At 40.4% G+C, this 27,821-nt stretch overlaps 1 protein-coding gene across 1 annotated transcript in view; it reads right to left on the minus strand.

Annotated features, from left to right (window-relative positions):
* The window catches only part of SNTG2 (syntrophin gamma 2), a 335,642-nt gene that overhangs the window by 179,676 nt on the left and 128,145 nt on the right, over positions 1 to 27,821 (minus strand). Inside the window, exon 11 of the mRNA XM_030195159.1 lies at positions 9,659 to 9,697. Within this exon, the coding sequence (XP_030051019.1) occupies positions 9,659 to 9,697 (39 nt within the window). The remainder of the gene's footprint in view (positions 1 to 9,658; positions 9,698 to 27,821) is intronic.

Here is a 27,821-nt window from a genome sequence, read left to right on the forward strand (position 1 = left end):
GAAGGGAAGACAGGAAGGAGATGCACATGGATGGAGGGGAGACAGAAGAAATTCTGGACATGGATGAAGGGGAGGGAATACAGAGGAAGGAGATGCACATGGATGGATGGGAAGGGAGAGAGAAGAAATGCTGGACATCCAACTCTCATTTTTCTTCGGCTGTTCCACTACATTGTTAAAAACAAAAATCTTGCACGTTTTAACGGGCTTAACATCTAGTAATAATATAATCAATGGTGCCAGACAGAATTATATTCAGATATATTCAAACATTTCTTTGGTGCACACAACCGAGTAATACATTGTTTTGGGTTGGCTTTTTTTTTTTTTACATATTGAAGTTGTAACTTATTTTACAGATCTATTTTATGTATATATATATATATATATGTGGTGAAATATGTGGATTTTTAAAGCCCCATTTCCTTGATTAACCATTTTAAAACACTAAACAATTTCATTGGCTCTCATAACCCTAGATTAATAAACACAGAATGAGTTTTCTCTGCACTCAAGGAAATCAATAAAAGTAATGAAATACAGAAATCCATGAATAATGTAGTGTAAGTGGTTGGAAAATAATTCAAGCTCAGGAAAGTGAGACTATATTGAACAGCAAAAACCCCTGAACTGGAGGGAGTCAGTGCAACTACACAAAATATTTCAAAGCATACAACTCAAGAGAGAAGACTACTCAATAGGAACCCTGTGAGAGAGGGAAACATCCAGAAAAGAAACAGAAATTAAAAAATAATTCTATCCTTGAGGAAAGGTGACATATACATTTCAGCAGTGGCAGCCAATTAAGTAAAACAAAGTGTTCAAACCCCACATTCTTCTCATCATGCATTACCCTCTACTTCATTGACAGCAAGCCATGTTCACTTTCTCCTAGATGCACTCATTTTAAAAAACATTTGTCATGCAGTTTTTGTATTTATTTCTGAATATGCACAACAATTGTGGGCAATAGAAAACAGACTCCATAAATTGTGTTAAATTCATATCACAATTCTCAAGTAGATAAACTGAGGCAAGCAAAACTTTAATGGATATGCTCTTTAGAAATGCACTTTAGAAATTAGGTTGAGGTGACCAACAAGCAGATAGAAATTCACATGCATGCAGATTTGTAATCAGAGAAGCAAATAAATAAAAGAATCAAAATTGGTCTTCAAAATTTGATAATTTACTTTTCTAATTTAAACTTATAATTGTATTACAACTTTGAAGTCCATTCAACATCATTTTAAAAAGCTGCAGTAAGAGTAAGAAATGATCAATGCTGGGGAGTGATGAAAGAGCTCAGTGGTGTTTGGCAGCATGGACAGAGTCATGTGAAAACCCTCATTCCAGCTCCCAGTGAGGAGCAGTGCTGACACTGTGGGTTGTGGGATTGATGTCATCTTACTGTGACCTAGAATATCTTAAAAGACATCCTTCCCTGTTGGTGTTGTTGGAGTGAGGAGAGAACCTTGTGGTGTTTAGCAGGGTAGAAAGAGTACCATGAGTGATTCCAGCTCTCTGTGAGGGACAGTTCCAATGTTGTGGGTTGAAGGATTGATGCCATCTTACTGTGACCTAGAACACCTTAAAAGACAGCCTTCTCTATGGCACTTAGCTGCAGGCACTCATACACAGGGGCATGTCCTAAGATACATGCCTGGCCCCTTGGAAGCACTAGATTACCTCTGCAGCAATTTGCAAGAGAATTTGGTGCACTAGAGACTTTCCTTGGAACTTCACATTAAAAATAAATAGATTACTTATGCCAATATGGGGAAAAGAAAAACTAAATCTAAAATTGTCCCTGTGCCTTAAGGCTCTACAGGGCCCTAAAAAAGCAACAACATGCAGTCGCAGGAGTTGAAGTGGGTGGGACATTTTTATGTATTTATTATTTATTGGGATTTATTAACTGTCTTTATAGGGATTCCCCCCAGGAGGTATACAGTGGATACAGTTTAATACAAAACTTATAATTTTGTTAACAATAAAATGACCAAATATAAGCATAAATACAATCAACTTGGAAATGGTAAATTGAAACATAAGAACATAAGAGAAGCCATACTGACTTTAAATTTCTCAGGAGTCTCTCATGAGAAACTATCAAACATTTTCTGAAAATCTAGATACACTACATACACCGGCTCATCTTTATTCACGCCTTCAAAGAAATGAAGCAAATTGGTGAGGCAAGACTTCCCTTGGCTCAATCTGCTGAATCTGTCCAATTAAACCATGTTTATCTATGTGTTCTGTAATTTTATTCTTTATAATAGTTTCCACTATTTTGACTGACACCACCGTCAGGCTTACTGGTCTGAAATTCCCCGGATCATCCCTAGAACCCTTAAAAAAATCTGCATCACATTGGCTACCCTCCAATTTTCAGGTACTATGGTTGATTTTAATGACAGGTTTCATATTACTAACAGCACATCAGGAATTTCATGCTTGAATTCTTTGAGTACCCTTGAATGTATGCCATCTGGTCCAGATGAACCTAGAAGATGTACAGGAAATGCTTTTCAAGGGTGATGGTGCAGAGGAACTGAAAAAAATCTCGATGAACCTGGGAGATGTACTGAGCCAAATTGACAACTATTTAATTTGTCAATTTGGCTCAGTACATCTTCTTGGTTCATTGAGATTTCTTTCAGTTCCTCTGCATCATAACCCTTGAAAACCATGTCCGATACAGGCAGATCTGTTACATCTTCTTCCATAAAGACAGATGCAAATAATTTATTCAGTTTCTCCACTATGGCATTGTCCTCCCTAAGCACTCCTTTTGCTCCTTCATGATCTAATGGTCCCAAGGATTCCCTTGAAGACTTTTTGCTTCTGGTGTACCTGAAAAAGTTGTTACAGTGAATTTTTGCCTCTTCGGTAAGTTTCTCTTCATATTCTTTTTTAGAATTCTTTATTAATGCTTTGCATCTGACTTGCAAGTGCTTATATTGCATCTTGTTTTCTTCATTTGGGTCCTGTTTCCATTCTTTGAAGGACAATCTTTTGGCTGTAATGGCATCTTTTACTTCACCTTTCACCGTTGCAAATACGTGGAATGCATCTGGACTGGGCTTCCAAGATGGTATTTTTGAATAGCCTGATTCTAGAGAGGCTCATTTTCAAAGCACTTAGCCTCCCAAAGTTCCATAGAAACCTATGGAACTTAGCCTCCCAAAGTGCTTTGAAAATATGCCTATTAGTGTGCTAACCTTAGCAGCCTATCCTTTTAGTTTCTTTTTAACCATTTTCCTCATTTCATTATATTTACCCTTTTGAAAATTAAATGCAGTAGATTTCCTTTGCTTCATCCCAGATAGTAGCTCAAACTTGATCATGTTATGATCACTGTTTCCCAGGGGACCCAACACCACCACCTCTTGCACTATGCCCTGCATGCCACCAAGGACCAGATCCAAAATGGCTTCCCCTCTTGTTGGTTCCTGGACCAGTTGCTCCAAGAAGCAGTCGTTTATTACATCTAGAAATTTTATTTCTCTGGCACTCCCTGATGTAAGATTTATCCAGTCAATATTGGGGTAATTGGAATCACCCATTATTATAGCATTGCCCAATTTGCCAGCTTTCCTAATCTGTAAACATTTCTTCATCTGTTTGTTTGTTCTGTCCCAGCGGATGGTAGTACAGCCCTACAAGTACACTACTTCCCTTCACATATTGAATTTCTATCCATAATGAATCCATGCTGCTGTTTCATGTGGAATGTTTATTTTATTTGACTCAATTCCCTCTTTAACATATAGTGCAACCCCTCCTCCAATTTGATCCTATCATTGTGATACAATTTGTATCCTCTTAACAAAGTGTCCAATTGATTGTCCTCTTTCCACCAAGTCTCTGAGATGCCTATTATATCTACCTCATCATTTAGTGCTATATACTCTAACTCTCCCATCTTATTTTTTAGGCTTCTAGCCTTTGTATGCAGGCACTTCAAATTGTGTTTTTTCCTTGGATCTACAAGCTGCTTAGAAGTTGAAGGTGATAATGTGCATCCTTTATCCTGCTCTCTGCACACCTGGCTTACTTTCAGCATTGTTAAAACCTCTCTACTGGGATTCCTTAAAAGTCATGTTTCAATAGTATCCTTCAAGGACCTCCACACCGAACCATGTGCTCCTGGGAGACTGTTGCCCCCCCCCCCCCATTCTAGTTTAAAAGCTGCTCTGTCTCCTTTTAAATGTTAGTGTGGTTCCATCCTGGTTAAGGTGGAGCCAATCCTTTTGGAACAGTCTCCCCCTTTCCTAGAATGTCACCCAGTTCCTAATAAATCTAAATCCATCATCCCTGCACCATTGTTTCAACAACACATTGAGACTTCATAGCTCTGCCTTCCTTTTGGGTCCTGTGTGTGGAAAGGGGGGCATTTCTGAAAATGCTAACCTGGAGGATCTGGAAACCAACTAAGAGCCTAATGTTGGCTTCCAGGACCTCCCTCCCACATTTTTCTATATCATTTGTACCTACATGCTCCAAGACAGCCTGTTGCTCCCCAGCACTATTTAAGATCCTGTCTAAGTGATGTTTGAGTCCCCCAACTTCGCACCAGACAGGCAAATGACCAGGCAATTCTCACATCCATCAGCCATCTACATACCTAATGATTGAATCACCAACTACAACAGCAGTCCTAATCCTTCCTTCCTGGGCAGAACTTCTTGGAGACATATCTTCGGGGCAAGAGAATATTGCATCCCCTGGTGGGCAGGTCCTAGCTACAGGAGTACTTCACCAGAGTGATGCTCTCCTTCTAGGAGCCCTTCCTCCTCCAAGGCTGCCAGATTGTAGGTGTGACTTAAGTACATACGTACATAAGTATTGCCATACTGGGAAAGACCAAAGGTCCATCAAGCCCAGCATCCTGTTTCCAACAGTGGCCAATCCAATCTCTACAATGTCCCTCTCTATATCTCTCAGCTCCTCCATGTCTGCTGCTTTAGCATCAAGAGAACGTACCCGTTCTCTTAGAGCTGAGAGCTCTTTGCATCGGACACACACATATAACTGCTCACCAACTGTGAGATAATTATACAAGTGGCACTCAATGCAAAAGACTGGATAGCACCTAGTAATAGGGCTAAAATGAAACAGTATCAGAAATATATAACATTTAATAGCAGTATAGAACAATTATATAACAGAAACATAATAAACATCAGTATGAAACAAATGATACCATAATAGACAGCATAGATGAACATTTAAATAACATTTATAGAATACAATGTCAGCCAATGAAACAACTAATAAGCATGCATTCTTGTTAAACTCTCCCCAAGAACAAGCTTCTATTAGCTCTACTGAGATGACTCCACCCCCTATGCCAAGTTCTTCATTGAAGGTGGTTCTTTCTCTTCCTTTGGGGACTATTGTGGGTGAGATGATTGCATACGGACTTTCAGTACCTGAATCAGAAGGAAAGAGGGTGCAGCTTGTTGTGTTTGCTGGTCTAGAGACACCTGGGCTTGGATTTGTGATCTGGATATTACTTTGACAGATAATCAGACTGTGGTAATCAGTACAGAATCTTTGATCATGTAACATACTGTTTTTCAAACCATTGTAACTCCTTTGTATCGCTCCATGATGTGAACACATCTCAAATACTGTGTGCAATTCTGGTAAGCACCTATCAAAAATGACATAGCAGAATTAGAAAAGGACAGAGAAGACCGACAAAAGTGATAAAGGTGATGGGACAACTTCCCAATGAAGAAATGCTAAAAAGGCTAGGACTCTTCAGCTTGGAGAAGAGACGGCTGAGGGGTGATATGATAGAGCGTCTATAAAATCCTGAATAGAATGGAAAGGGTAGGCCTAGAGGCATGCAATGAAGCTACACTCCATGTGCAATTAAACTCTGGAATTTGTTACCAGAAAATGTAGTAAAAACAGTTAGCTTAGCAAAGCTTATTTCTTGAATAAGCAGCATAAAATCTGTTTTACTTTTTTGGGATCTTATCAGGTACTTGGACATGGATTGGCTACTGTTGGAAACAGGATACTAGGCTTGCTTGATCTTCGGTCTGTCACAATATGGCGATGCTTATGCACTTATGTTTTTAACTGTGCCAATTCACTCAGAAAGTTGCTGCTAAGATGAATCAGTTTGCTAAAAAAAGATTTCCACTGTAGAAAAGAGGCTTTAGGTTACAGAGCTTTAGGTGTTCATATTTCTCTGCAATTAAAAAAAGAATGCCTCCCTATTTATTTTAGGGTGGAGAGCCTGCAACCTTAGATTTTTCAAAGAAAATTTGAAAAAATTACTTTCCCCTAAAAGAAAGATAATAAAACTGTGAAATGTTTTTCTCATCTGATTTAGAGTTTACATAAAACCTCCTTAAAGTACCTAGCAAAAATTTGAGAGAGAGAGAGAGAGAGAGAGAGAGAGAGAGAGAGAGATCTATTGATTACCTTGAGTGAGGTAGATTTGATTTGACAAACTTCTTGAGAGTTATTCTGATAATATTATCTACTAGGACTACTTTCTTACTCACATTTTCCATTGAGAAAGATAAGATGATCTTGTAAAAATAAATAAATATTAAAAAAATATATACAGTATACCAGCAGGATTTTTTTGTGTGTGTGACAGAACCGGCATGTTGAACTGGCTCTGCAATGTGTCTTTCCTTTCTGCATTGGCCCCCACTGTGACCCATCTGTCCAGCCTGGTTTTTTGTTTTTTAATTTTTGATTTTTTGTATCTTCTTACAATCATACAGCTAAGAAAGTTTTTGAATCACTCTACAATGACTAAAGTAATCCATGCTCTGGTGACTGCCAGATGAAATTACTGTAATGCAGTGTTACTTTGCACCTTTTATTTAAAACACACAACATTTTCTCAAAATATATGCATACTTTCAAAAATTGAAAAGCACATGCCTAAATCCAAATCCCTTCTCCTTCCCCACCCCCGCCAATGGTTCAGCTTGTCACAGGCATTACAAATGCACCCATCTATACTACTAGATATTTTATGACATGCCACGTCTGCTCATAAACCTCTGTTTTAAGCACATTGAAGGCTTTATAAAGTTACCCACATGCAAGGCAATTCTATAAAGTACGAACTTACAATTATGTGCCAAGCACGTATTTCATTAGAATAATGACACACATACGTCACAAAATTCAACCTAACCACCATTCTGTAAATACTCACATATCATACTGTACATAGTGCATAATTTACAGGTGGGCATACACATTGGCAGACTGTGGACGAAACGTGTGTAATTTACAGAAAAGTGTATGTTATACACATATCTCTGATGTAGGAACACATACTTATACCAGCTCTATGACAGACATAAGAAATCACCCCTAACCTAGAAACACACATATATTCACAATTACATTAGTATTCTATAAAAATAAAAGTGTAAGATACTAAAATTCTGTTGTACGCAACATGTTATGTTGAATCGGATATGCTTATTTGTTTCTTGTTGCTGCACTTCAATCGAATAAAACATATTAAAACATAAAGATAAAGAATGCTGTTCACATTTAAAAATATGTCACACAGATTCTTTTAAGAAGTAGCAAATAAGTTAATTGGGTTAGAAATGATGTGTATTAGTGGGCTAATAACAAACTCACAATGAGATGAATGATAAGTCTTAAGTGATCTTTTATCAGTAAAATGTGCATTATAGCTTTAAGATTTATCTTTTAATAGAGATGCAAATTAATAGATCTATTATAAATGTCTGTAATTTATCATTTTCATTGCATTACCCATGTTGTGATATATTTCCATTTGTATGTTTTTATACATTGCACTGAACCCCTGATGCAGACAGAGGCTGAAATGCAGCCAGATTGGGTGTTTTTATTGTGTCTATGCCATAGTGTTTCACTGCACCTTTTTGATCCAGCTTCAGTATTGAGGCTTTTACGATTGCTAGTTGAACACCTTTCTTTTTGGTCTCATTGAGGATATCCTGAAAACCAGAGTAGCTACTTGTGTCCTGAGGACTGGGTTGAGAATAGGCTGCTATCAGGTGCCATCTAGACACCTATTTATGGGCACCCAGTTATAGAATTGCCCCCTATTATTTTTTTTAGTATATTCATGCTGCACATTTAAGACTAGATTCTATAAATGGCACCCAGATGAAGGCACCCCAAAAAATAAGAGCTGAAAACTTCTTGTGATCTGAGTTGGGCGCTGTTTATAGAATAGTGCGTAGTGCCGGGATACATGCACAGCCTTTGGCACCAGGATTTATGCCAAATTAAACCTGGTATAAATCCTTATGTGCAAATTAGGTGTGGATCCCCACATTCTATAATACTGCTAGTGAACGCCTCTGGCCTGTCCATGCTCCTCCCATAACTATGCCCCCTTTTCAGTTACGAGCTAAGGGGCTAAAGGACTGCTGTGCAGCAACAGGCTTGCCATGCAGCAATCCGGAACTATCGCTGACCCAATGCAGGTGCCAGAAGTAGTTCCTCCCCCAGTGTGCGACATTTCCATCGCTAGCAGAAATATTTGAAAAATATTTCCACAGGGGGTTACCTGATGGTAATTAGGCAGTGTGGTTGCCACCGGGTTAGCTTGTAAGTTCTTAATACAACCTCACTGGATAGCGGTAAGTGCTTCTTCCAAAATGGCCACACGGCAAGTGCAAACATACCACATAATCATTTCTTTTGGGGGGCTTTTTACCCAATGTGGTAAAAGGGGCACTGGCACGCGACAAAAACGACCACTGCTGCTAGTGCAGGGCCCCTTTTACTGCAGTTTGGTAAACATAGTAACATAGTAGATGACGGCAGAAAAAGACCTGCATGGTCCATCCAGTCTGCCCAACAAGATGAACTCATGTGTATACCTTACCTTTATTTGTACCTGTCTTTTTCAGGGCACAGACCGTATAAGTCTGCCCAGCACTATCCGCTCCTCCCAACCACCAGCCCCGCCTCCCACCACCGGGTCTGGCACAGACCGTATAAGTCTGCCCAGCACTATTCCCCGCCTCCCTACCACCAGACCTGCCTCCCACCACCGGATCTGGCACAGACCGTGTAAGTCTGCCCACCACTATCTTCGCCTCCCAACCACCAACCCCTCCCCCCCCCCCACCGGCTCCGCTACCCAATTTTGGCTAAGCTTCTGAGGATCCATTCCTTCTGCACAGGATTCCTTTATGTATATCCCACGCATGTTTGCCTCTATAAGATTTATAAGGACCTCTATAAATTTTATGCACTCATCTTTATAAAATATCACTTAGCAAGATGAGCATGTAAATCCAAATTTTTGGCACTTTTTGGCTTGTGACTCAATTAAATTGCACATGTAAATTGGGCATATACCCAAATGGGTGCATGTAATTTTGAGAGCCATATGTAGGATCCAGGAGTTATAGAGTGAATTTTAGTGCATGGGCCCCAAAGTGCCCTGGACTAAACTGATGTTTCACTTTGAAAATCATGCTTGATGGTACCTTCTTGCTTAAATTTAACAGCACTAATAGACTGAACATTCTAAAACTTTTTTTTTTTGGCAAAGAGACAGTTTTATTCTATGACAAAGACATTTTCCTAATGCCTAGCCTTTTAGCAAAAATTATTAGACATGTTCATTTACAGTATAGAAAAGCCATACCTGATCACAGGGAGAGCAACATTTATTGGCCATCTTCATCTGTAAATACAATAGATTAATAAGCAATTAGTACATAATATTTAATTTTAAGGATTTGCATTCTTTTAAAAACTAATGGTAAAACATGACAAACAAGGCCGTTTTGGTTCAGTTTCTTTAACTAATCGAATGGTTATATGATACAAAAATCATTCATTTTCAGATCCATTATAATCTAAAGGGTCACAAAACAGTCTCTCTCTCTCTTTCTCCTTGGCCAGCTACAACAAAACTGCCATAGGGAGGGACAGCAAAGAAGCAGGAGTCACTTTAGCAATCATGTTGAAACTTTTTGACAAGTAGCCATACAAGCCTGCCCAGTTTCATTTGTTCTAAATCCCATGGCTTATGATGTCAGCTGGAAATTCAAAAGATAAAGTAACAACACGTTCTATTCATTTCTTTTCTGGGTTATAGAGGGATAAGATAGCTGGAGGCTAGGTGAGTTTAAAAAAAAAGAGGCAAAACTGAAAAAAATATTATCTGCCTTAGAAGTAAAGCAAATAGCACACAAGTATTCAGACACAGATAGGGCCTGTATGCCAGATAAGCACCCCGAGGCTGTGTGTGTTGCCACTACAAACCATGTAGTAGTAAACAGAGGCCATACAGTGAAATGGCAGAGGACTGGGAGACAGGAGGAGGGGAAGGAAGGGCAAATGGTAGAATCACACTGCCTTTGTGGGTGTGAGGACCACTTTACTAGTTATGTCTGACACATTGTGTGGGTGCACAGAAATAAGGGGCTATGCCCTATGTAAGGTAGTGTCCTAGTATTTTTTATTAGGCAGGGCAAAGGGCAGTTCCTCCGCTGATTCTGTCTGTGGGTGTGAGAATCACTCTTGTCCTTGTATGGCATGCTGTATGGATGCACAGAAGTTGGAGGCTGTCCTGAGTGTCATCGTGATAGTGTCCTCACTAGGAAGGGCACACATAAAGAACAATTCTAAAACTGAGAGCATCTAATTAGGTGCCTGGATGGTGCATGGCAGATACCTGTTCTCTAAAGGAAAGTAGACAGCTTTGCATATTAGCATAACTATTAGCATGCCTAACATTTAGGCACTCACACCTATACCAGCCATAGAGCTGGTGTAAGTGCAAGCACCTATAATTATCTACGTCCTGCCCATGTTTCCCTCTGTGCATGCCCTTCTTGCAAATATGTGCTATTTAAGTTAAGATCCAAAAAGGCTTTACATGTGCTATGAAAATATAATCACTCTCCACCCTGTACAAGTTATATTAAACAATACTAAGCTCGTTTATATATGAAGATATCAAGCTGGAGGAAAAAGACTTCAGAAGCTCAGTATTCTGTTCTGCTTTTCAATTCACTGGACTAGCGGATGAGCAGCTCCTTGTGAGTCTTAAAAAAACCTCCATTTTCTTTTAATCCTTCATGGTTATATTAACCAATCCTTTAGCTTGAATTTTTTTTCTGGGGATTTTCAATTTAAAGTAAAATTCCAAACCTTTCCAGTCCAGAATTTCTATAAAGGTTATAAACAGTGGGCACTTATCTTAATCTCACTGCTGATGTGCTCTACAGTGTGTCACCATTTCACTTTAGGCTTCATCAGGAGTGACATTCATACTCGGCAACAATAGCACCCCGTTTCCACCTGTATTTGGGTGCAGACCCTCTGGAGGTACTCTAGGCTCATATGGTACAGGTACCTGGACCTCTTCTTTAGATCCTCAGTCTCTGGTTCAGGAAGCACCTCAGCTCTCTCCGTGTCAGGAGGTTCACTTAGGCTTTCCCTTTCACTCCCAACTAATATAGGTGCACCTCAGCTCTCTCCATGCAAGCCATCTATTGGGGTTCCTCCTTTCACTTTCTTCTGGGACCTCCTAGCACAAGGATTTGCACCTGACTTTCACCTTCCTCTTATTGGACTGCAAAGGTTTTGAATTTTAGTTTAAATTGAAAATCCCCAGAAAATTTCAAGTTAAAGAATTGGTGAATATAACCAAGAAGAATTAATAGAAAAGAAGGTTTTTTTAAGACTCATGAGAAAGTTACTTAGCCGCTAGTCTAGCGAGATGAAAAGCAGGAAAGAATACTGAGCCTTAAGTCTTTTTCTTCCAGAAAGATGCTAGGCTGCATAGAATTAGGTATAACCAGCAGAAAACAGGAAGTGTTGATCCCCTTGTACAAGTCATTGATGAAGCCCCACTTGCAGTATTGTGTTCAGTTTTGGAGGACGTATCTTGCTAAGGACATAAAAAGACTTGAAGGAGTTCAGAGGAAGGCAACAAAAATGGTATGGGGTTTGCACCAAAAAATGTATGTGACTTGGAACACCTGAATATATATAACCTAGAGGAAAGGAGGGACAGGGGAGATATGATTTAGATGTTTAAATACTTGAAAGGCATTAACATACAAACAAATCTTTTGCAGAGATGGGAAATGGTAAAACTAGAAGATATGAATTGAGACTGTGAGGTGCCAAACTTAGGAGTAACATCAAGAAATACTTTTTAATGGAGAAGGTGGTCAATGCCTGAAATGCCCTCCTGGTGGAGGTGGTAGAGACAAAAACGGTGATGGAATTCAAAAAGGCATGGGATAAACACAGACGATCACTAAAAAGCAAGAAGATGGCGCGAGTGGTGTTTAAATGACAAAATCCAGTTATGATGAACTAAGGCCACTGCCAGGCAGACTTCTATAGTCTATGCCCTCTATATGGCAAAGGCAGATCAGGATGAACTGGAGTGGGCTTCAATGGCAACTTCAGTAGTTGGGATGTAAGGACAGTGCTGGGTGAAATTCTACAGTCTATGTCCCAAAAATGGGTAAAGAAAGATCAGGATCAAATATATATATTTTATACCACATTCATTATTGGCTTAATCATGATTTGATAATGAATGTGACTGTTGGGCAAACTAGATGGACCATTCAGGTCTTTATCTGCCATTATCTACTACGCTACTGTCTTATTTTCCAGTGTTTTGCTTATAATATTTTATATTTTGGCTTTGTATTATTGTATTGCTATGTTTTATTGATATACACTTAAAAGACAATTATATAATTAAGTTGCCCACATGTACTTGCTTATTGCATGCACTGAATATTGCATTAAGCATGTATTTGCACTGGGGCATAGACATGGGCAGAGCATGTGTGGGACTCCCACATAGATGAATAACTTGTAGAATATCGTAAGTTGCATACATTCCTGCTGCATTTAGGTGACCATCCAGCTGATTTTCGAAAGAGAAGGGCGGCCATCTTCCGACCCAATCGGGAGATGGTCACTTTTCTTTCGCGGGGCGCCCAAATTTGTATAATCGAAAGCCAATTTTGGGTGCCCCCAACTGCGGTCTGTCGCGCGGACGAACAAAGTTCCCGGGGGCGTGTTGGAAAGGTAGCGAAGGCGGGACAGGGGCGTGCCTGGGCGTGCTTAAGAGATGGGCGCCCTCGGCCAATAATGGAAAAAAGAAGGGCAGCCCTAGCGAGAATTTGGTCCGTTTATTTTTTACCCTTTTTTAGGTCCAAGTCCCAAAAAAGTGCCCAAACTGCCCCGACTCCCCCAGTGGTCACTAACCCCCTCCCACCAAAAAAAAAAGAACTTTAAAAACTTTTTTTCCCAGCCTCTATGCCAACCTCAAATGTCATACCCAGCTCCATCACAGCAGTATGCAGGTCCCTGGAGCAGTTTTTAGTGGGTATAGTGCACTTCAGGCAGGTGGACCCAAGCCCACCCCCCCTACCTGTTACACTTGTGGTGGTAAATGGGAGCCCTCCAACCCCCCCAAAGCCCACTGCACCCACATCTAGGTGCCCCCTTCACCCATAAGTGCTATGGTAATGGTGTAGAGGTGTGGGGAGTGGGTTTTGGGGGGATTTGGGGGGCTCAGCACCCAAGGTAAGGGAGCTATGCACCTGGGAGGTATTTTAATGTTTTTTTTAATTTTTAAAAGTGCCCCCTAGGGTGCCCGGTTGGTGCCCTTGCATGTGAGGGGGGCCAGTGCACTACGAATCCTGGCCCCTCCCACGACCAAATGCCTTGGATTTGTTCGTTTTTGAGATGGCCGGCTTCGGTTTCCATTATCGCTGAAAACCGATGCCGACCATCTCAAATCTGCCCAAATCCTAGGCATTTGGCCGGCACAAACCATATTATCGAAACAAAAGATGACCGCCCATCTTTTTCGATAATATGGTCTGTCCTGCCCCTTCGCACCCCAGTCCTCGGAGATGGGCACCCCCATTCGATTATCCCCCTCCATATGTATGCCAGGTCTATGAAAAGTGTAACAACAGGCACTTAAATATACAGTGTGCAATACCAGGTTAAACTAATATTTTATAACAACACCTGGGAGCACTGGGTGCCCATCCTCAGCACACCTAACTGGAGGTGGCCAGTTGTAGAACTGTTTCTATATCCAGTAGTTCTATGGGTCACTTGTGTTAGTTGAGCAGCCCTATATTTTATTGTAACTGGTTTTGCTAATTGCCTGGTTAACAACTTTTAAATTGTTAACTGGACAAATTTGGATGGGCTGGAGTGGGGCTTCGATGGCAACTTCAGTGGATGGAGAATAAGGCCAGAGCCAGGCAGACTTCTATGGTCTGTACCCTGGAATTAGCAGGAACAGATCAAAGTATGAGTTTATCTTGCTGGTTCAGACTGGATGAACCGTAGATGTCGTTATCTACCGTCATCTACTATGTTATGCTAAATTATATGTATTAAGTTTATAATAATTTAATTTATTAAGAGGTCAATATTCAGTTCCTGCCTGCTTAAACCTTGCTAAATAAGCAGCATAAAATATATTGTATTGTTTTGGGATCTTGCCAGGTTCTTGTGACCTGGATTGGCCACTGCTGGAAACAGGATGCTGAGCTTGATGGACCTTTGATTGTCCCAGTATGGCCACACTTATGTACTTACTTAATTAACTAAGCAGTGCCGCTAAATATAGGCATTAACCCCCAGATTCTATATAGCATGCCTAAACATCTGCACCAAAATCGGACAGATTCTATAACAATGCATGTAACTTAACAAGCTTAACAAGCTAATGAATGCTGATTACAGCACTTAACAAGCAATAATGAGCATTAAATAGCACTGATTAGAATTTACGCACAAAATTTGCTAAGTGTATTCTGTAACAAATTGCACCAAACTTCTAACGTGTGCAGACAAAAAAGAGGTGTGGTTATGGGTGGGGATATAGGTGTTTCGTGGATGTTCCTAAATTTACACATGTACTTACAGATTATGACCCAGTGCATCTAAATCTACACACTGGGATTTAGACTATATTTTCATTGGTGTAAATGGATGCACATAGTTTTAAGCGCTGAGATATCAACTAAGCTTATTCTATAATTGGCGCCTAAATCTAGGCACCGATTATAGAATACACTTAGTCGACGCTGATTTCAATGCCAATTTTTAGGCACCATATATATATTTTTATTTTTCTTACATTTATACCCCGCGCTTTCCCACTCATAGCAGGTTCAATGCGGCTTACATATTATATACAGGTACTTATTTGTACCTGGGGCAATGGAGGGTTAAGTGACTTGCCCAGAGTCACAAGGAGCTGCCTGTGCCTGCAGTGGGAATCAAACCCAGTTCCTCAGGACCAAAGTCCACCACTCTAACCACTAGGCCACTCCTCCACTCCCTCTAAGTGGCCACATCAAATCCAGGCAGGAGAAAGCTGTTTCAGTGGCAGAGCTGGGGCGGAGACAAGAGTTATCCAGATACCAGAGATGTTCAGTGCCTGTGCCTGCATAGCTAACTGACCTGATAGGATTACACAAGAGGTTGTCCTTTCTATGGTCTATGTCCCAGAAACATCAAAGAAAATCCATGATCAAGTAGAAAATATCACATTCCTTGTTGATTTAAATCTTGAATTGATAATGAATGTGACTATTGGGCAGACTAGATGGACTATTCAGGTCTTTATCTGCCATCACTTACTATGTTACAATGCTATGTTACCTTTGAGTGCTTAGCCATGCAAGTACTGGTATCAGTGTTGTATAGTAATGAAGTAAAAGTAACGCATTACAAGAAAACATTACCTTACTTTTACTTGTTACCGAGTACAAGACAAGCATGAGCACTTTTAATTGTAACAAAGTATTATCTGAGCCAGTTTTAAGTACTTTTACCTCATTACATGCTGCTTCGTTACAAGTAAAATATTGAAGTACTAAATTTTCCTCCCCTCCTCCTTTTCACATGGCTCTGATATCTTCCCTCCTGCTTTCCCCCATGGGGTCCTTAAAATTTGCCTTAAGTACATAAGTATTGCCATACTGGGAAAGACCAAAGGTCCATCAAACCCAGCATCCTGTTTCCAACAGTGGCCAATCCAGTTCACAAATACCTGGCAAGATCCCAAAAAAAGTACAAAACATTTTATACTGCTTATCCCAGAAAGAGTGGATTTTCCCAAGTCCATTTAATAATGGTCTATGGACTTTTCCTTTAGGAAGCCGTCCAAACATTTTTAAAACTCTGCTAACCTAACTGCCTTTACCACATTCTGTGGCAACGAATTTCAGAGTTTAATTACACGTTAAGTGAAGAAACATTTCTCTGATTTGTTTTAAATTTACTACATTATAGCTTCATCGCATGCCCCCTAGTCCTAGTATTTTTGGAAAGCGTAAACAGATGCTTCACATCTACCCGTTCAACTCCACCCATTATTTTACAGACCTCTATCATATCTCCCCTCAGCCGCCTTTTCTCCAAGCTGAAGAGCCCTAGTCCCTTTAGCCTTTCCTCATAGGGAAGTTGTCCCCATCCCTTTTATCATTTTCATCGCCCTTCACATTTTCTAATTCCACTATATCTTTTTTGAGATGCGGCAACCACAATTGAACACAATATTCGAGGTGCAGTCACACCATGGAGCGATACAAAGGCATTATAACATCCTCCTTCAGACTCCAGCAGCTACAGCAATTAAGAAGTCCCTCTCTTGCCATTTTTCCTTTTCTCACTCCATGTGTCTAGCAACAGCATTACTCTCCTTTCCCTTATGCAGTCCTTAAAACTTGCCTTCCCTTCCGTAGCTACGAACCACAGCTGTTAATACAGACAGCCTCCGGTGGGCTACAGAGTTGCAGCAGTGAAGACAGGCAAACCTCTAGCGGACTATGGGTCCTTCTCTCTGCCACGTCCCGCCTCCTCTATATGGGTGGGACATGGCAGAGAGAAGGTGCTATAACCTACCGGAGGTTGCCTGTTCACTACTGGGACCTAGCAATCTGCCCAAGGTTGTTTGCATTAACTGATGCTGCTCTGTCCTTACCCTGTTGCAGAGTGGAGAGTGCCTATCTTGATCTTCAGTTCAATACTGCAGCTTAGCATTGGACAAAAAAAAAAGCTTTGAGTAGGCAGGTGGGCCCCCTCTCCTCTGCTTGTCTCCTGATGCTCAAGAGTCTGAAGACTCCGCTACAGCTGTAGCTTCCCTTAGCTCTGTTTCTACTCCAGCCAAGGTAAAAAAAAAAAAAAAAAAAGCTTTTGTTTGTAATGCTGATGGGCTTCTGGGTGAAGGATTTCTGGGTGAAGGATTGCACCATTGGGAAGGAAGGGAAGATGCCATCATGCTAGACTATGGGGGGGGGGGGGGGGGAGCAGGGCAGGGTTGATGCTGGGCTATACAAGGAGGAATGGAGGGGTAGAGAAGGGTAGTGGCCCCCAGTTGAAAAAGGAAAACATGGTTAGATTCTTGTTGTTTGTCATTTGTTATGGGCTATTTTTCTAATTATGTTTAATTATATGGGAATGTTTTGCCTTGTCAAACATAAGTTTTCACTTTTATTTTTGTATATGATATCTTATGATGAACATAGGGAGGATAATGTTTTAAATTTATTAATTGTAAGTAAAATATGATTCCTCAGTAAACCAAATGAAGCAGCAAAAACTGGAGCAATGGTTTGCTAGCAACATGACAGCATAATCTATATACACCTCTCTTTGAATCCTTCCTCCCCCCCCCCCCCCCCCCCCCCAGGTTAATCATGAGTGATTCAGAGTCATTTAACAATATGGAACATCCATGGTCATATTTGACATCAATGTTTAAGCTGAAAAGTATAGATGGAAATAGTGTCATATGCTTATTATGCGGTGCCCACCAAAATATATGGAATGTCGAGCATTTGCTAATTCACTATCAAATTGGAAAAAAAAATGATGTGCAGAGAGTGCATCCTCACTGACTAGCAACATATGATGCACTGCCATATTTTGCCACTATTTGACAAAATGTGCCAAAACACAATAATATTCAATTGACTCTGAGCTTTGTCATCTGTCATTTGGATATTTCCACTGGCAACTTGTGCCACAGGTTCTCAATCAGTGTTCCTTTCATTTTGTTAAGAGTTTGATTTTAATTTTAATAGATGTTAATTTACTGTGCTCACTGCTGTGATACAACTGCCATTAGCAGTACATCATATTTAATAAACAAACACATTTTGTAGTCACAGTACTTTACTTTTTACTCAAAAGTATAATATTAGGCACTTACTTTATTACTTTTGAGTACATTTTTAATGCAATTCTCATTGTACTTTTTACTTTTACTTAAGTAACAAAATATGCATTTACCTTTACTTAAGTATTTTGATGTAGTACTTTAAGCAACACTTGAACATTGGTCTATCTACTGGCTCTTCTCCCTTCCCTCCTGTCCCATTAACAAGGTCTGACCCCTCCTGCCACCACAGGGCAGCTACCTTCTTAACATGATATGACCCCACTCGTAATCGCTCCATGAAACAGTAGCAAAGACAAGTCACAAGTACCTGGCAGAAACCCAAATCGTGGCAACATACCATACTACAAATCGCAGGGCAAGCAGTTGCTTCCCATGTCTGTCTCAATAGCAGACTATGGACTTTTCTTCCAGGAATTTGTCCAAAACTTTTATTAACCCAGATACACTAACCACTTTTACCGCATCCTCCAGCAAAGAGTTCCAGAAGTTAACTATTTGTTGAATGAAAAAATATTTTGTCCTATTTGTTTTAAAAGTATTTCCATGTAACTTCCTTGAGTGCCCCCTAGTCTTTGTACATTTGGAATGAGTAAAAAATCAATTTCCTTCTACTCGTTCTACACCACTCAGGATTTTGTAGACCTCAATCATATCTCCCCTCATCTGTCTCTTTAGCCTTTCCTCAAATGAGAGGAGTTCCACCCCCGATATCATTTTGGTCGCTCTTCTTTGAACCTTTTCTAATTTTGCTATATCTTTTTTGAGAAACAGCGACCAGAACGGAACACAATACTCAAGGTGTGGTCGCACCATGGAGCAATACAAAGGCATTATAGTATTTTTCATCTTGTTCACCATCCCTTTCCTAATAATTCCTAGCATTATGTTTGCTTTTTTGGCTGCTGCCGCACACTGAGCAGAGGATTTCAGCATATTATCTACAACAACACCTGCATCTTTTTCTTGAGCGCTGACCCCCCACAGTGGACCTTAGCATCAGGTAACTATGATTCAGATGATTCTTTACAATGTGCATCACCTTGCATTTGTCCAGATTAAATATCATCTTATACCCAGTCTTAAAATTTCCTAAGGTCTTCCTGCAATATTTCACAGCCTGCATGTGTTTTAACAACCTTGAATAGTTTTGTATCATCTGCAAATATAATCACCTCACTCGCCATTCTGATTTCCATATCATTTATAAATATGTTAAATAGCACCGGTCCCAGTACAGATCCCTGTGGCACTCCACTGTTCACCCTCCTCCATTGAGAGAAATCAGCATTTAATCCTATCCTCTGTTTTCTGTCCAATAACCAATTCCTAATCCACACCAGAACTTTGCATCCTATCCCATGACTCTTTAATTTTCTCAGGAGTCTCTCATGAGGAACTTTATCAAAAGTTTTCTGAAAATCAAAAGTTGAAAATCCAGATACACTATTTAATTTGTCTCATCCAACTGTTTATTAATACTTTAAAAATGCAACAGACTACTAAGGTAAGATTTCTCTTTGTTGACCCCATATTTTCTCTGGCCCATTTATTCATGGCTATCCATATGGCCAGTGGTGCTGTTTTTCAGAATAATTTCATTCTTTTTTTAAATTTTCAATTGTACAGTTTATAATCATAGCATAGTAAATGCAGCTTAGAAAGGAAATAAGAAGAAAGCAGAGATGTTATAAGAACAAATCTCAATATACCAAAGGTAAGTTTTTTGCACTTACTGCACATTCAAAGCAAAAATTAAGGTGTGGTAAGTAAAAAAACCCTTGTGGTAAATGCAGGGGGTGTGCCCTGCATCAAACCTGCATTTACCACACAGGGCACACAGTTAATGCATGACCACAATATTACGTGTTCAAGTTCAAGTTCAGTTTATTAGGTTTTGATATACTGCCCTATAGTGGGGCCTTCAGGGCAGTTTACATAGAGGTGTATTTTCAAAGCACTTAGACTTACAAAGTTGCATAGTAGCCTATGGAACTTTGTAAGTTTAAGTGCTTTGAAAATGAGCCCCCCGATGTATTAAAGAGCTAACATAACAGTGAAAAGAGTATGAAAGAGAAGCAGAGAGATCAGAGGAGGGATAAGGAACTCCAATAACATACAGGATGGGGAGGATAGAATCAAGGGGTTCCTTTTACCAAGCTGTGGTAAAAAGGGTCCTGTGGTAGCTGTTTTTGCTGTGTGCCAGGGCCCTTTTTACTGCAATGGGTACAAAGCCCATATAAAAGACATGGCCATGCGGTAAGATTATTCTTACCATGTGGCCATGTGGGGGAGGGAGCTGTGATGATAAAGGCTCCTATGCTAACCTGGCAGTAACAGGGCAGCCCGCGACACTGCCCAATTACTGCCAGGTTAGCTTCGCACTAGACATTATTTTCCATAGTGCCAGAAATGGCACATGCTTGAGATGAAACTACCACCGGTAGCCGAGTTGGGCCATCAGTAGTTCTAAGTTGTTGCGCAGCAACCCTTTAGTAAAAGGGCCCCAAGGAGAGGCAAAATGCAAATGTGTGCTAGTTTCACGAGGATCGGTGAGCACCAGCAACTGCAGTCTAGCCAGGGAAAGACTTGGTTAAGCCATCAGATTAAAGGCATCTTTGAAGAGAAAGGTTTTTAGGGCTACACAGAATTCAGTATGGGAAGTCAGCATTTACAACTGAGGGGGCAGGGAATTCCAAAGGGTCAGACCTACCACATTGAAATACGGATGGAATCAAAGAGCAGCTGGCAAAGTGAGGGAATGTGCAATAGATCAGATTAGGACAAACGTAGGGTCCTGGGAAGTTATGTGGGACCAAATGTCATGTAAGATATTGGGGGTACCAGAATGGTGGATTTTATGGAGCAGGGTAAGAGTTTTAAAGATGATTCAGTGAGCTGGAGGAAGCCAGTGTTCATTGATGAGGAGGGGAGTGACATGGTCATATATTTTTTTGAGCCTGTTAGGAATTTCACAGCAGTGTTCTGCACTAACTGTAGTGTGCAGTTCATAAAGATTTATTCCAGAGAAGAGGCTTTTGCAGTAATGAAGGGATGAGTTAACAAGGGTGAGAATAAATATCTGAAGAGCCTGTTTAGTAAAGAGGTGACGAATGGAAGAAGTCATTTTAAGTTTATAAAAGCAGCGTTAGACCACTGTTGAGATATGTGGATGATATGAAAGGGCTGGGTTATATATGACCCCAAGAATTTTTAAGGCCCTCTGCTCTATTGGGCTAGGCAGGTAAAATGATGGCCAACAGAAGCACCACCTGTTCCCTTTCCCCAAGTTTTCACGATCAGCACTCCCTCACAATTATCCCACTCCCAATCTGATCTATTCATGTATTTGCTGACGTTATACAGATAGTTTCAGTCTGATATTATGAGAGAATGACTGGATACTATCCATATAAGAATGGGGGAGGGATTGCGATGGAGCAAAGGTGAGCTGAAAAATTATCTACATAGGGATAATGTTTGCTATTTTTGCTCTACAGATGGTACTGAATATAGATATTGTTTTAGGAGCTAGTTCTGAGACTTAATGCAATTGGCTCACTGATTGAAAATCTGATCCAGAATTAATTTCACTAACTTTATCTCAGTAGCTTTCTGTCTTTCATAAGCCTTATGACAATCAATTTCCTAGCAAATCAACACTCATAAGCCCAGCTTTCCCATCAGGGAAGTCAGCTTTTGTTATCAGCATTCCCTCAGGATTGATGAATAATTTACATATTCTTTGATCCTAGCCCATTAGAGCTCTAAATTATTCTAATTGTCAACTATTTATTATCTTTTTCAAATGAGCAATTTAGGATTTTAATACAACTTGTTATTTCCCTTAGCATTAAATAAAAGATTCAGTGGATGCCCACCTTGGTTTTGTATTCTGCACTCTTCTTACTTCAGTAAGAAAATTTAGCTTTATTTGCCTCATTTTTGAAGAAGGAATCCTACTAGTCAAAAAGCAAAGTTCTTCAAATAAGTGTTAATATAATGATTGCAAGAGCAGACTGAGGGTGGTCTGGGACCCCCACCCAGCCAGTGCCGACATCTCCCCTGCCGCCACTGCTGATGCCCTCGCTGCACAGGTCCTACCTGAGGGGTCCTGGTAGTCTGATGGCCTCTGTGGGTGGGTGGGGGGGGCATGTTCTTTCCTGCCTGCTGTGCTGCTGCTATTCCCCCACCTGCTGGCACTGCCGTGTTTTCAAAATGGCAGCCGAGACTTCCCACGGCAGTCTCATGAGACTTCCGCAGGGAGTGTCAGCCGCCATTTTTAAAACTATGGTGGTGCAGGGCTGGGAGGAATAGTAGCAGCCCAGTAGGCTGGGCAGGAAAGAACCTGCTCTCCCCCCCCCCCCCCCCCCCCCCCCCCCCGCTGAGGCCACTAGATCACAAGCAGCGCACTGGGCATCCAGACAGACCCTCTGGGCCCTTGGGCACTGCCTGGTTGCCCGAATGGTCAGTCCACCCCTGAATGATTGTGTCTTCTCCATGGGTCAATTTTCAAAGATATTTCTGATAATACAGCAAGGATTTCTATTTGGGCTTCTTGAAGACTGCTGACAAAATCTGCAGGCAACATTAGTATCTATTAGTAGATATTATACAGTCAGATAGAAGAGATGTTTAAGTGGTATAAAGCTAGGATGGGGTTAATACTTATGTGCACACTTTTTCAAAAACATACACAAACTTGTACACATAAGGGGCTAGGTTCTATGTATAATGCCTAAAAAATCAGTGCTGAATAAAACCCACATAGGCATATTCTATAAAGTACGCCTAATTAGGCATGGTTTATAGAGATGTCTAGTGCCCATCCATATGATTGAATTTAGCCATCAGTAGTTATGCCAAATACAACTTGGTGTAAATGCCGACTCCTAGATTTTAGAATTTACACACATTATTTTAAAGTATTTGCTTAGACAGTTGTGTGTGTAAATTCTAATTAATGCTAACTAGTGCCAATAATTGTTTGTTAATTCGCAATTATCGGCGCTGATTGGCTTGTTAACTAAGTTGCATGCACAAATCCAAAATACAACCAGATTTGCACATGCAACTTAAGTTGCACTATATACAATCCAGGGGAAAATGTAGCTACACAAAGAGAAGTAACACATTTGCTTGTATATGTTTTCCAAGTCAACTTTCAATTTAAATTATTTATTTGTGCATAAAATAGCATTTTGAAGGTACAGTACAGTCTCGATTATCTGACAGACCCCCAGTGACATCACTGCATGATTATTATTATTAAAAATCTTTGTTGTAGAACCATTTTTTGAAAATAAGGAACTTTATGCCATTGTTTATGTATTGTTTGAGGGGTTTCTGCACTGTTTTCCATATTATCTGACTTTTCACTTATCTGACAGTGGGTCGGTCCCATTTATGTTAGATAATCATACTTTACTGTAATTTTATAGTCATTTTGTGTGTATTTGATCACATATGTGCATAAATGGCCTTATGCAATACTGACTGGCATGGCAGGTACTTTGACACTAGACGTGCACAGGGTGCTATTTAAGCACAGCATGGGAGAAGTTTGCAAGTACATGTGTAGATTATAAAGCAGGGTAAACTATGTACTTACTTAAATAATCTAGGAATGGATATTTATGCCTATGGAAGAGCCAGTATGTGTTTCTCTATAGAATAGCACTTAAAGAGGTACCTACTTGTCCTCTTAAAATAGGTGCCCTCTTATAAAATTAATCTATGTACAGAAATAGATGTTTACAAAATTGATGGGGGGGTTACACCCATAAAAGCATGTGCTACTGATGCATAGCACATACAGGGCCACTTTTACCAATGAGCAAAGGGAGTAGTTACCCAGGTGCAGCTTAAAGGGGGCACATAGGTAAAAGCAACCTGTGCCCAGAGTCCACTCTGGCCAGCATTTTCCTTCCTTCACCTCAGCTTTCCCAGTCCAGCAGCTCCCTTAGCCATCTCTCCCCTCCCCCAACATCACTGCTTCCTGGTACTAAAATGGGGACATTGATAAATGGATCCACTGTCTAGGTCACACCACTGCTGTTCTCACCCCTTCTGGCAAGAACTTCCTGTTCCTGAGAGGCAGAACCAGCAGAGCCATCAGCAGTACAACCTGGACAGCAACTCTCCACCTTTATGGTCAGGAGGGGGTATAAGGAAGCTGTGCCACTTGATTGGAGGTGGAGGGGCATAGAAAAGGATGCTGCTAGGCCAGGGAGGAAATAATACGATTGTAAAGTTTCTAAAGAGGTCTTTTACAAATTATTAGCTCGAGTTATCTGCAGCAGGGCCCATAGGAATAAAATGGGCCCTGCTGCAGATAACTCGAGCTAAGCTTTAGTAAAAGACCCCCTAGATGTCATAAATAACTGGAGTAACTGGTCCTTTAACCATCAAGAGTGCAAACTACTTTAGATCTACTTCTTACTGCAATGTAGGACCTGGTACAAGAGGTAATGTGGTGAAGCTGCATGGCAATTGTGATCAATACCAGCCTAGGTGTCCTGAGAAGTACATATCCTGACAGACAAGCCTAACTATGTACTAGGGATAGGCTGTCATTTGAAATGATATAGGCAGTATCAATGACAGGCAGCATTTATTTTTTGCTAAAGGGGTGATGGGTTTTATGGTAAAATGAGAAAATTAGAAAATACTAAAAGAAGTGGATACCATGATCAGAAGTTTGCATGAGGTGTGGGTGTTATTTCAAGGTACAAGATAAAAATTACTGTATTCCATCATTAAAGAGATTGAAAAAAGGCCAAACTGCTAGCATGGTTTAATAATGAGGCAACAGAGAAAATGAAGGTCAAAAAGGGATCCTTCAAGAAATGGAAAGCAGATGGTAATGAGGAAAGTAGGGATGAACATACTGTATGCAGTGGCAAGTTAAATATAAAATAATAATAGGGAAGGCCATAAGAATCTTTGAGAAGAAGCTTGCTGAAGAGGCAAAAACTAATACCAAAAATTTTCAAGTATTTTAGAAAGAAAAAGTGGTGACCAAGTCAATTGGGCTGCTAGATGAGCAAAGGGTAAAGGAGTGCTCAGGGAGGATAAGGTAAGACCAGAAAAACTAAAATAATTATTGTTTTGGACTGGAAGCCATCTTTGACAGTGAATATTCTGAGTGACAAAGGGGCCCCTTTTACTAAGGTACATCGAAAATGGCCTGTGCTGGTGTAGGCACGTGTATTGGATGCATGTAGGTCCATTTTTCAGCGCACCTGCAAAAAAAGCCTTTTTTTTGCCGAAAATGGACGTGCGGCAAAATATAATTCAGCACACATCCATTTTGGGCTTGAGACCTTACTGCCACCCACTGACTTAGCGGTAAGGTCTCACGCGTTAACCAGGTGGTAATCATCAGCGCGCGTACACTGCCGATTACCGCCCGGTTTGTGACACACGGTAGAAAATAGAAATTATTTTCTGCCACACGTTTTGGATGCAGGTCAAAATTAGAATTATCACCCGGGGCACATGGTAGCCAGCTGGTAGTTCTAATTTGATGCTCACTGTACACGCGTAGGTGCCTACGCGCCTTAGTAAAGCTAGTCACTGTAAATCTAGGCATAAATATTCAGCCAGTGGCAGTAAGTGTTTTGCTGACTGCCGCCAGCATTATTCTTGGATATTCAATGCCGGGCCATGTCCAGGCTTCGGCACTGAATTTCTGGTTTATGCGGAGCCGGCTAACACATTACCGGTTAAATCAGTATTCAGATCATAAGCGGATATGGATTACTGCATAAAGCTAGGAATGTGTTTTATGAGGGTACTCTGGCCGGTTAAGTGCCAATATTTAGCACTTAACTGGCCAACTGCTGACTCTTCCCCAGAACATCCCTAAAATAGCCATTTTTCACTTAGGCGCTAACCACTAATGTTCAGTGGCAATAACCAGTTAAGTGCTACTGAGAATTGGCAGATAGCCTTGAACAAGCAATTTAAGCCATTAACAGCCATTTCTCACTGGTTAAATCATTTTGATCATCTAGAAGAGGTAAAAAAGTAAACTGGCAAACTAAAGCATAACAAGTCACCCAAACTAGATGGTAAAAAACATATTTTACAAGTTCAAGTAAGAGTTGAAAGACATTTTGTCAGTGAGAAATTTTAGATTAATGATTCAAACTCTGGTCACCCCTTGGGTTATGGTCAACAAATAACTTACTGTTAGATGTTCCTTCATTTCATTAAGGATCTCTTTTACTAAACCGTGGCTAGCAATTCCCGGTGCAGCAAATGAGAGGAAGTTCATTCAACTCCTATGGGCTTCCTGTCATTTCCCCGCATGGTAATTGCTAGAATGGCTTTGTAAAAGAAGCCCTAAATTAGGCTAGAAGAATATAGAATGAGTATATTTTATGTGGCAGGTTTGAGACTGTAGAACTCAATTTCATTTGATTTATGAAGCGATGGCGATTATCTTCAGTTTCGAAAATCAGTGAAAGCATATTTATTTTCAGAAACTTTTGTAAGAGTGGCCAGTGACATGATGATGATTACATTTTTATGGGAAGAAAATATCTTGTTTATAAATATGTTGTAAATGTGTTGTAATTGTGTATATTGATTTGTTTTGTGTTTTATGTTGATATGTATATATATTTTTTATCTATCTAATACATTGTATAGAGTGGACTATACATTTTTTAATAAATAAAATATATAAAAAGAGCTCAAATATAATTGCTAATCTGTTACAAGTATTCTGTAATCTATCATTTTAAATAGCCATAGCTCCTGATGTTGGCCAGTGCAACATCAGTTTTTACAAATGGCTCCAGTGGTGATCTGGAAAACTATAGACTGGTGAGCCTGACATCAGTGCTGGGAAAAATGGTTACAACTAAACTAAAAAAAAACAACTTTGCTGACTGTATATATAGGCATGAATAAATGGGAATGAGTCAGTTTGGTTTACCATAGGGAAGTCTTGCCTTGAAATGTATTAGATTTTTGAAGGTGTAAACAAACATATAGATAAAGGTGAGCTGGTTGATACAGTGTATTTGGATTTTCAGAAAATGCTTTATAAAGACCCTCATGAGAAGCTGCTTAAGAAATTAAAACACTATCAGGCTTATTTTCGAAAAAGAAGGGCCCCCATCTTCCGACACAAATCAGAGATGAGCGTCCTTCTCTCAGAGTCGCCCAAACTTCCATAATCGAAAGCTGATTTTGGGCGTCCTCAACTGCTTTCCATCGCGGTGACGACCAAAGTTCACGGGGGCGTGTCGGAAGTATAGCAAAGGCGGGACTGGGGCGTGATTAAGAGATGGGTGTCCTCGACCGATAATGTAAAAAAGAAGGGTGTCCCTGACAAGCACTTGGCCGACTTTACTTGGTCCATTTTTTCTTGCGACCAAGCCTCAAAAAGGTGCCCGAACTGGCCAGATGACCACTGGAGGGAATCAGGGATGACCTCCCCTTACTCCCCCAGTGGTCACCAACCCCCTCCCACCCTAAAAAAAAAAACTTAATTTTTTTTTGCCAGCCTCAAATGTCATACCCAGCTCCATGACAGTGGGTGCAGTGCACTTCACCCAGACGGACCCAAGCCCATCCCTCCCTACCTGTTACACTTGTG

This window comes from Microcaecilia unicolor, chromosome 3 (assembly GCF_901765095.1).
Source record: "Microcaecilia unicolor chromosome 3, aMicUni1.1, whole genome shotgun sequence".
In the NCBI taxonomy this organism is placed as follows: domain Eukaryota; kingdom Metazoa; phylum Chordata; class Amphibia; order Gymnophiona; family Siphonopidae; genus Microcaecilia; species Microcaecilia unicolor.